This window comes from Bos indicus, chromosome 5 (assembly GCF_029378745.1).
Source record: "Bos indicus isolate NIAB-ARS_2022 breed Sahiwal x Tharparkar chromosome 5, NIAB-ARS_B.indTharparkar_mat_pri_1.0, whole genome shotgun sequence".
In the NCBI taxonomy this organism is placed as follows: Eukaryota; Metazoa; Chordata; class Mammalia; order Artiodactyla; family Bovidae; genus Bos; species Bos indicus.
In genome coordinates this window covers 60,655,908-60,666,872 of record NC_091764.1, presented here as the reverse complement: position 1 = coordinate 60,666,872, position 10,965 = coordinate 60,655,908, and the positions used below count along the sequence as shown (strand labels likewise).

At 39.2% G+C, this 10,965-nt stretch overlaps 1 protein-coding gene across 2 annotated transcripts in view; it reads left to right on the top strand.

The window, feature by feature from the left end:
• Positions 1-209: 209 nt before the first annotated feature.
• CDK17 (cyclin dependent kinase 17) overlaps positions 210-10,965 on the top strand; it is a 110,681-nt gene continuing 99,925 nt past the window's right edge. Inside the window, exon 1 of one of the 2 annotated variants that reach the window (XM_070789562.1) lies at positions 210-341. Coding sequence is in view for 1 of the 2 variants with exons in the window: in XM_019961121.2 (XP_019816680.2) it covers positions 1,022-1,211 (190 nt within the window). In the remaining variant the exon portion in view is untranslated. Of the gene's footprint in view, positions 342-528; positions 1,212-10,965 lie in introns of those variants that run through there. The other variant, XM_019961121.2, reaches the window with a different exon arrangement.

The following is a 10,965-nucleotide window of genomic DNA, read 5'->3' as shown; positions in this document are numbered from 1 at the left end:
CTCAGCCGGGCGTCGGCGCCTCCCTGCCCGCCTCGCTCCCACCCCGGCTCCTCCAAGGGGATTAGTGGGCCGCCTGCGCGACTCGGCGGCCCGGGAGCCATGTTGTCCGGGGGGCTTGGCAACGCGTGAGCGACCCGCAGCCCCTCCCGGAGGCTCGGACTCTTCGGCGAGAGCTGGAAGGCGGCTGCGGCGGCGGAGGCCTGCGCGTCGGAGGCGCCTCGGGTCGGCCAGCGGCTGGGACCCGGACCTGCATCCGGTCGCCGCGGGCGTCGGCGGAGCCGCCTTGCCTCTGCGCCTCCCTCGCCTCGCCTGCTCTCGGGACGCAGCCCCCGCACTTGCTGGTGAGTTGGCGGCCGGCGGCGGCGCGGGGCTTTCCGTCCTGGCCCGCCGACCCCGGGCGGAGTGGGGCCGCAGGGTGCTTGAGACTGGGGGCCGGGGCGAGCGGCTGGGTAGGGGCGTGGGAGGCTCAGGCCCGGTCGGGAAGTTGAGAGAGGGCGGCGCGGCGCAGGGGGCTCGCTGGTGCTTGTTGCCCCTGGGGTCCAGCGCGGACCCCGGGCATTTCCCCTGGCGTGGGGTGGGGTGTGGGTGTCTGACGCTCTGGCTCCTTCGCGGGAGGCGCCTTCAGCCGCCGCCGCGTCCGTGTTTGCTGCCGTTTTGGTCTCCGGGGGCAGGCCGGTCTCCCCGCGAGGCCGAGGAGGGGAAGAGGCAGAAAGTCTCCCGAGACACAAAGGTCCCCTCGGCGGGGGTGGAGCTGCGGGAGCGGGCGGCGCAGCCCCGAGGGGAAGGAAGGGGCGCGGGTCCGCGGGAGGTGGGCGAAGAGGCGGCGGCTGCCGCGTTTCCAGCTCCTTGGAGACGCCGGAGGTGTGCGCGGGTGGGGAGCGGGAGGAGGAGCCCTCGCGTGGGGAGCCGGCTGAGACAAAGCTCGGGGCAGCCTCCCGCTGGCGGGTCACACCCCTGAGTGTTGGCCAGAGCAGAGGTGGAGGGAAGGTGGGAAACCCCAGTAACCGATGGGGAGGGGGAGATGAAGGGGCTGCCAAGTACTGTCGTCTGCGTCGCAGTTGCTTTTCTCAGGGTTTTTGTGCCCGACGGTTTTTGCTCCCCAACTCGGCTGGAGAGCTACAGATCTGCTCCCTCCCATCACCCCCTCCGTGCCACACTGACTCTCCTGCGGTTTTCCCCTCGTTCTTCCCTTCTCACCCACTCCTTTTCGGGTAAGCAGCATTATGCCTTCAGCCTGGGGAACGTTTGCTAATGACAGGATGTCTGAGCTTGTTCTGACCCTGAACTGCCTTGAACTCCTCTTTCTTCCTCCCACCCTTTCCTTTCTGGGATCTTATAATGTCACATGGCCGTTAACAATTAGCTTTTCTTCTGCAAAAATGGCAAAAGCATGTAGCTGAAATCCATGGCGCTCCTCCTCTATAATGTGTCCACCAGAGACACGTCGCTGGTCATGGATTATCACATTTTACTTATTAGCCAAATTAACGTTTTAGATACAGAAGTGGCAAATTTTGTTTTGAGTTTTGACTGTTCCTAGGGTCAGCAAGTATATCCCTGGCAGCCACTAGATCTTCTGTCACTTATCAGGAAATGCTTGACTTAGACAATTGTTTACTCAAACTTTGCTGGTTCTTTCTCGAGTCTTTGTTGAAGGATTTCTTTTAAAAGGCTCTTACGTAAGAAGGTCAGAGTAACAAATTTAAATTACTATGTTTTAGGCGTATTGACCATTAGAAGAAAATGAATGGGAATTTTAAGATCTTTGATGTCCTGAGTAAAGGAGGGCCTTCTAGAAGGTAGAAATCAGGTTCAACCATACTGTAAGAAAAGGACTTGCTAGCATTTAATTGGTTTTGTTCTGTTCTTTTATAAGATTAAGTAGTTGGTTTATTTATTAAATGTTGATGTTGCTTTGTTAATGAAGTTATTTCAGTCTTTGTATTCCTAATATCTGCATACTTCCATAAACAATGGGTTGGAACAAAAGAAAAAATGTGGCTATATTTAAGGAATTTTTTTTTTTAATGGAAGAGATTTCCAGATGTAGAAGCGGTAACCTTTTATCTGGTAAATTATCTTATGGGCCAGGAAAACCAATGGTTTTGAATATTGGGCTTCAAAGAATTTTGTCTTTGAATTTAAACTTTTAAAATGACTGTGCAAATATATTATTGATTTTTTTTAACAGCAAAAATAAAAACATGTTGAAATGTGTTTGACATCACTGTTGATAATCATTTTAAGAATAGTCTCATCTTGCTGCTTATAGCCATTAAAATGTTGACACTATAAAAATTGTGAAAGGGACTTCAGTTTAGGGATCAGTCTGAATTGAAAGACTCCCTAAATTCTTTGTGAAATTAACAGGTCATATCATTAATAATCAATGTTTTATATATTTATCAAAAGGCTGTATTGAGGATACACTGATTTTCCCCCCTCTACATAATTATTAGTGTCAAATTAGTTACTTGAAGTTTTATCCTCACTAGAAGGAAATCTACCAAAAAGTCATCAGAGATCTGGGTAGTGGGACTTACAGATGAATAAAAATACATTTCTGTATCTTTCAAATTTTCACCTGACCTTTACAGTCAGTAAAAAAAATATATGGAGAATTAAATGCTTGTTTAAAAAAATTGTCTTGTTAATATTCTGATTTGCCTGTTATTAAAAGGAGCTTCTATAAAATGTGTAATGTATTCTCATCTTTGGATTCAGGTCCATTAAAATCACTTTTAGTGTTAGATATTTGAAATAGTGCAGCTTGCCAAATGAGTCTGATTACCTGAAGAAAAAAGAAGCAATACATAGTAATGAAAAGGCAAAAAGATACATAGTAAGGAAAGATGAAATTAGAATAATTAATTCAGTGTATGATAGCGATTCAGTGTGGTAGTGGTAGCTTTGTACACCAGCAATCTTGTTCTAATAAGTCATTGGTTTTACCAATAAAAAAATTAATTTTTTTTTTGGAGCACAAAATAGCTGTGTTGACTAAGAACATTTAAAAGTATCTAAGTGTTGATATATTTAGTTTTCATTTACCGGTTTAGTCCTATGATTATGGTGAAAAGAGATGGCATGGAAAATTTACTCTGTCATTGCCTTTGTTTTTTCCCTTATTTTCAGCAGTATTTTTCTCCTCTGTTGGTGAAATAGTGCTAACTAAAACACTGCAATATTGTGAACAATGGCTACTGAGATAGACATTCAAAAGTGAAGATAATAATGTTACTTAATATAAGAAAATTTTCTATGAACACAGTTTTTGCCCTGATATTTTGTTATTGTCTAACAATACTGAATATTTATAGGGCATTACATTTTGAATCTTTATTACTGTTCTGTAGTCTTAATAAAAATTAGAGCATCATGATATGACATTTATATGGCTTTTATACTTCCATGATGTGTAATTGTAATGAATATATTGCTGTATTATAGAAAAAAGACATGTTAAATCCAGCTTATAAAATATTCTTTAGAGTATTTTATCTATTTTAAAAGTTGTCCCCTTTCACATAGGTGAAGGAAAAACAGTTCTTTGAATTTTGAATGTGTAGTTTCTGCTTAATCTTTTAAATGGAAAATATTTTAAATGCATTTTGTAAACGAATTATGACACTTAGCATTTGAAATGATGAAGATAAACAGTAGATTGATGGTATCTTAAAATGTGCTTTATATAGTATCTATGAAGTAAAATCAGCCTACAATAGAAAACCTAGTATAATTTACTAGCATTCAGCTTACAGTGTTGGCAATTTCTTTGAACTGGTGGGGAGAGGACCTGTTAGACTTTCAAAAAAATATTTCTGTGAGATACTTACAAAATTAATTCAAGAATTTTTACTGTCCTTCGTGAATTCTTTGTCATTGTTTCTCTCCCAGATTTTTTAGTGGCAGTCAGTTTGATATCTGCAAAATATTTGACCTGAAGAGAGAGATTTTAAGGACCAGAAAAATATATTAAATATATCTGAGATGCAGCTTACCTTTCCTAGCCTGTTTTCCTCTCTTTTGGCCAACTTGGAAAATCAGTAGATGTCTATCAGTAAATCTAATAGGTGGGATGCCTACTATAAATAATGTTATGTTCTGCCGTAACATATGATATTGAACACTATATGTAAGGAGATAGATTTATAGATCCATGACATTGGGATAATCGAAAGTTGTGTATAATTTTCTTGAAGTGTAAAATTAGTTCACCTTATTTGAGCATCTACCAAATTTTATTGTGATAAAGTTCATCCTTAATGAAATCTATCCATTCATCTGTTCATCCATGTCTGAAGTACATGTCTACCCCGTACTACCACTGTGGTCAATGCTAGGATACAAAGATGAGGAAACTGGCACATAGATATTACAGTGCTTGGAGAGAAATTCTCTTTTTTGAGGACAGTGTTACTTCCTCGAAGTTGTCTTTGATTCATTCTGGCAGAGTTACTGTGATCCTGCTATAGCATTTATGTCTACTATAGGACTCAATGGAGAAGGCAATGGCAACCGACTCCAGTACTCTTGTCTGGAGAATCCCATGGACGCAGGAGCCTGGTAGGGTACAGTCCGTGGGGTCGCTAAGAGTCGGACACGACTAAGCGACTTCACTTTCACTTTTCACTTTAATGCATTGGAGAAGGAAATGGCAACCCACTCCAGTATTCTTGCTTGGAGAATCCTAGGGATGGCGGAGCCTGGTGGGCCGCCATCTATGGGGTCCCACAGAGTCGGACACGACTGAAGCAACTTAGCAGCAGCAGCATAGGACTCCATGGGGCCTCCCTGGTGGTGCTAGTGGTAAAGAACCCTCTTGTCAATAGAGGATGTAAGAGCAGAGGTTCAGTCCCTGGATCGGGAAGATCCCCTGAAGAAGAGCATGGCTACCCACTCCAGTATTCTTGCCTGGAGAATCCCCAAAGACAGAGGAGCCTGGCAGGCTGCAGTCCACAGGGTCTCAAAGGGTTGGACACAACTGAAGCGACTTAGCACCCTGTATGGAACTTAATCGGAGAAGGCAATGGCACCCCACTCCAGTACTCTTGCTTGGAAAATCCCATGGATGGAGGAGCCTGTTAGGCTGCAATCCATGGGGTCGCTAAGAGTCGGACACGACTGAGCGACTTCACTTTCCCTTTTCACTTTCATGCATTGGAGAAGGAAATGGCAACCCACTCCAGTGTTCTTTCCTGGAGAATCCCAGGGACGGGGGAGCCTGGTGGGCTGCCGTCTATGGGGTCGGTCGCACAGAGTCGGACACGACTGAAGTGACTTAGCATAGCATAGCATGGAACTTACTACATTGTGTTGTAATTAATTATTTACAAGTCTTTACCCTTTTGACTGCTTTGTGCACCAGAGGGACCATGCTTTTTAAATTTTGGTATTTCCCCCATATTATGTATTGCTTAATTGAATGAAGTGATAGAATTAGAAAAAACATTGAATTAGTAAATTAGAGTCAGATTAGTTATGGCTTAGAAATAGTCAAGTAATTTTGATACAGTAGAAAATAAAGAGCCTGTGTTTCGTGTATGCTGTGTTTTTATGAGAGTAATCTGGAAGCAGTTACTAGGCCAATTTGGAGGGGCAGTAACTTGGTATTATTGGGCCTTTTAAATTACATGTGAGATATACGCAAATGAAAAGAAAAGAGGTGTAATCTTCAAAGATTTTTCTTTTAGACAAATAAGATCTATCAATTACAATATCTATATGTAAATACAGTATCTATATGTAAATACAGTATGTGTGTGTGCACGGTCAGTTGTGTCCTATTCTTTGCCACCCCATGGACTGTAGCCCGCCAAACTCTGTCCATGGGGTTTTCCAGGCAAGAATATTGGAGTGAGTTGCCATTTCCTCCTCCAGGGGATCTTGCAAACCAAAGATTTAACCCATGCCTTCTGATTCTCCTGCATTGGCAAGCGAATTCTTTACCACTCTACCACCTGGGAAGCCCATGTGAATAAAATAGCTATTTTTAAAGGCCTAAAAACATTGGTTAATATCAAGAAGATTTGGATGAAATTTCATCCTTAATGAAATCCAACTGTTTAGCTGTAGAGTACTAGGCTTAAATTCATTAAAATACAGAATTGCACTCAGAACAGCGCATTTAATGTCATTCCTGTTAACCTTATAGTTTATATATATATATATATACACACACACACATACACACTTTTCATTGAAATTACTGTACTTAAATAAACTGCTTTATTGTCAGCTTTTAAAATTAGACATTTCATTGAGGTTTTTAAAATTGAGTTTTAAATTATATCTTTGATACAGTATGTTATAAAAACTAGATTTGAGAAATCAGATAGCTTAATATCTTGATGTGACATTTAAAAAAAAACAAGTTTTCACAATTTGTAAGAGTTGATGCTTTTTCATATTCCTCAGTTTATTATATAGCCTTAAAATACTGAAAATGTTTATATCAGTTAAATTTTCAAGATGATATATACCTACATTTTATCACTCCAGAAACAGAAGTTAGCATTATATTTTTCAGTAATTTTTGCCTGTAAGTTTGTGAACATGGATTTTTGCCATTCCTTTTGCAGATATTATTTACATTTTTGTTTTCTTCTGACCCCTGTTTTTCCAGGAAGCTATAAAATGGTTGACATTTTAACTTTTAGCTATAATATTTTGTAAAAAAAACTCTACAACTCATTTCTATTATGTAAAGTTTAGAATTGATGATAGTTCCCCCCCTCCCCATAAACACTACTTCAGTAATAACTAATAACTATGTGATCTTGAGCTACTTAAACTCTTCAGGGTCATTTTCTTCTGTAAAATTGGGAATGACAGACCCTACTTTATAGGGTTATAGAAATTCAATGGTATGTATAGAAGACTGCAAAGTACCTTGCACCTAGTGAGTACTCAGTTAGCAATTATTTTTATTACTCTGCATTATTATTATTTCTCTGGGAAAAACTTGGTTATGGTACTAGAATTGCTTTGCAGAGCCACTGCTTCAGGTTGATGAATATCTAAGTGATTCACAAGGACAATTGAGTCAAAATCATCTCTGGCATTTTAAACTATAGATATACCCCGTGGATTTTCTAATATGCCTTCCACCGAATTTGAGAATCAGTGTGTTAGTGAGTTAAGTTTACTGATGGGTGTATGTTGCACCCTTTATGTGTATTGGCAGGAGGGGAGTAGCATAGGCTAGTGGACTAAAGTGGGATATTCATTGTTGTTTCCTATCTAATGACCGTTAGGGATAAAACTGTCATAATCTTCCTGATGAGCACATTGATAAGCTTTTCCTTAGGGCCAACCAAATTTTTCTTGTAACCACCCTGTTTTTCTGTGCTATACCATTTATTTGACATCTTAATGGTCTAGACAATATATATATGCTTTCCTTCTTAATGAGTTTTATGTGTGACTCAGATTTTCTGAAGTCAAAATAGAATAACAGCTAATATAACTTACCCATCAAAAAAAGAAACTAGTTTTGCATTTTTCCGTCGTCATAAAATCTGCTTAGATTTTTGCTGTTTACTGTGTTTTTATTCTCTTATTTGTAGGTCAGTGGCCTTAACCTGAACTTCAGAAGCACACTTGTTGATTAAAAATGACAAAACAAGAAGCCTCTGTGTGTGTGTAAAATTTCAAGCTCTGTTCTAGAGCACCTGAATTGGGATACTCTGGGTTTGGGTTTTTAAAGAATATTTCAAGTAATTCTTGAATTTTAGAGTCATTGTTCTAGGATTTAGCATAGTGTCAAGGGGAGGAACCACTCATATATAAGTTAAAGTAAAGGCAAAGTGATTAAAAATTTTCATCATTCCATCTTATTTTTTTCTTTTTATTGTATTTTATATTTCCTAGTTTAATTGTGTTTGGGGGAAGGTTTTCTTAGGTTGATGTACTTCTGTTCCAGTTATTTTATTTACTTTGGTGAATGTTTTTGTCTTGCTTTTTAGTTTGTTTGGTTAAAAGGTAAACTGAGGGGACTTCCCTGATGATGGTCCAGTGGTTAAGAGTACACTGCAGTAGGCATGGCTTTGATCCTTGGTTGGGGAACTAAGATCCTGCTTGCCACACAGTGCAGCCAAAACAAAAAAAAAACCAGCCAAACAAAAACCAGTAAATTGAGGCACATTAAAAATTTTCAACTTTATTTGAGCATACCTTGATTTGAATCAGGCAGTACCAAGCCACAAGTGGTTAGGAGTGCTCCACCAATAGGAGGTGGGTGGAGGTTTTTATAGAGAAGACATGGAAGCAAAGAAAGGAAATTAACTTGACTGGCTATAGCTTAAGTGATTGCCTTATTTAGGAAAGCCTAGTTGGTTGGTTGTTCTAAAGTTTAATTTTCTCAGATACAAGTGTATTGAGTCTGGCTTAGGTTTTAGTCTGCTTATGTAGACTACCAAAGCATTGGAGCCACCCCAGTCTAATGCCCTCTTGTTCAATAATTTTAGTTTCTTTCCAGTGTCTTACTGTTTCCTGCCTTTATAGTCTCAATTATCATGTTTTGAAAATTATCTTTTAAGTATAAGAACATAAAATAATGTAAAAAATAGACTTTAAATTCCTTACAGTGGTTATCATCTTCAAATAGTCCCTTTGTCTTTTTTCATATTTGGAGTTAAATATTTTTGCCCAGGTTCCTTTTTATAATGTAAGTTTTTATGGTAATACTAATTCTTATGGCTATAATTTTTAGTGGTTAATCATCAATCAAAAGAATTTAAACATTTCATAGTGGTTGATAATTATTAAATTATCACTTTAAAATTTTCACTATTTTAAATTGTGCAGGGACAGACTCCAGCATGTGACCCACCACCTCCATTTTACATTTCCTTAGGATGCGTAGATATACAGAAATGGACTTCCCACATCGAAGCCTGTGAACCTTTCTGGTAATGCCTGTTGTACCAGTGCTGCCGATAATCTACCACATCTATTTTCAGTGATACTAATATTTAAAATATTTGCTTCTGATAATTTGCTTATAGAAAGATAACCATTTTATTTTAATTTCTTTGATTGCTAGGATGTTGGTTTTTGTTGTTTTTTTCCTTCCCTCTGTATTCTCCCCTCAAGCTGCTAGGGAGGAGACTATTAGCATTCCCTAAATCCTCACAGCTTTGTTGTTGTTCTGTTCAGTTCAGTTCAGTCCAGTCGCTCAGTCGTGTCCGACTCTTTGCGACCGCATGGGCTGCAGCACACCAGGCCTCCCTGTCCATCGCCAACTCCCAGACTTTACTCAATCTCATGTCCATAGAGTCGGTGATGCCATTCAACCATCTCATCCTCTGTCGTCATCTTCTCCTGCCCTCAATCTTTCCCAGCATCAGGGTCTTTTCCAATGAGTCAACTCTTCGCATGAGGTAGCCAAAGTATTGGAGTTTCAGCTTCAACATTAGTCCTTCCAATGAGCACCCAGGACTGATCTCCTTTAGGATGGACTGGTTGGATCTCCTTGCAGTCCAAGGGACTCTCAAGAGTCTTCTCCAGCACCACAGTTCAAAAGCATTTATTCTTTGACGCTCAGCTTTCTTTATAGTCCAACTCTTATATCCATACGTGACTACTGGAAATATCATAGCTTTGACTAGAGTTGTTATTTTGTGATATTTTCTTTGTATCAAATTACTACACATAAAGCTTTTTTTCTTTTCTAAAGTCAGAGAATTCATTTTGGTGATCTTATGTTTTGGTGATCCATGTATTCTTGTACTAATGCCAGCTTATTTTAACTTTTCACCATATTATATCTTCCTGCCTGGTATGGCAAGATGCTGGATATTTTCTCCCAATAATTTTGATATTATATATATATTTTTATTCTACTTTTGTAAATGACAGGCCAAAAAAAAAGTAGATATAGTTGTCTCCTTTTTTTTTTTTTTTTTGCAAAACTGGTCTTCTCTGCTATAAAATTTTAACCCTAAATAGGTCAACACATCTAATAAGAGTTGTATTAGGAATCAGAATAGACTTCTATTTACTTGGTCCAGATTATGCCATGTAAAGAGCATCTCAGTAAAACTTACGTAACTTAGAATAGATTTTATCCATTTCATGCTCTCACTAAAGGTGGACTTGGTTAACCTGAAGAGAATGAAGGAATGACTTTTAGCCAAGGGTATTAGGTAGATTTCTCAGAGGAGATGCTAAAGATAATTAGCTCTACATACAGAAAAGAAGGGAAGCATTCTCAGATAAAAGAAGTGGGTGAAAAAGAGGTATGAATAAAGACTTTAAGCATTATTTTTAAAAGAATATATTCTCTATCAACCACTTGTAGTATAATAGGAATAGAGAAATAGTGGTAGAAGATGAGATCAGAGAGGGAGATAAACCAGCAAGGAGTTTGGATTTTATTCACCAGTGGAACATTTTTAGGCATAATATAATCTTTTCTACTGTGAGTTTTGGGTAAGTTTTGTGAACAGCTGCAAGTGAGCTACTTCTGAGTGTTGAATGGACAGCTTTTTGTGATGGAGGCCTTAGAGGATTGCTTTCCTACTTTAAAAAGAGCTCCCTGTGTCCTTGTTCTCTGGTTTGGTTCACCTCAGAGACATGAAAATTATTTTACTGGCTCTTAGGAGCACTTGGATGTGGGTTTTTATTTGCAGACCCCTGCCATTTTTATCTTCCAATGAGAATATGTTTCTGTATGTTAGAAATTGGTTTCATCATTTTCTTGGGGAAATAGAAAAAAATAGTAAATTATAGCTTGTAGAAATAATAGATACTTTTAATTAACCTTAAGTATCAGCTTACAAGTCAATAACACAAATATTGTGCTTATACAGATGATTTTGTAGTTCTTTAGACTTTATCTTTGTGCTAATAACGAAGGTTATTTTACAGCACTATAATTATTTGTCAAATTATTTGTCTAATTATTACTATACAGTTAAGTTTTGAGAATAGGGTAATTTTAGCAGGTATAGTGGGGAAGGA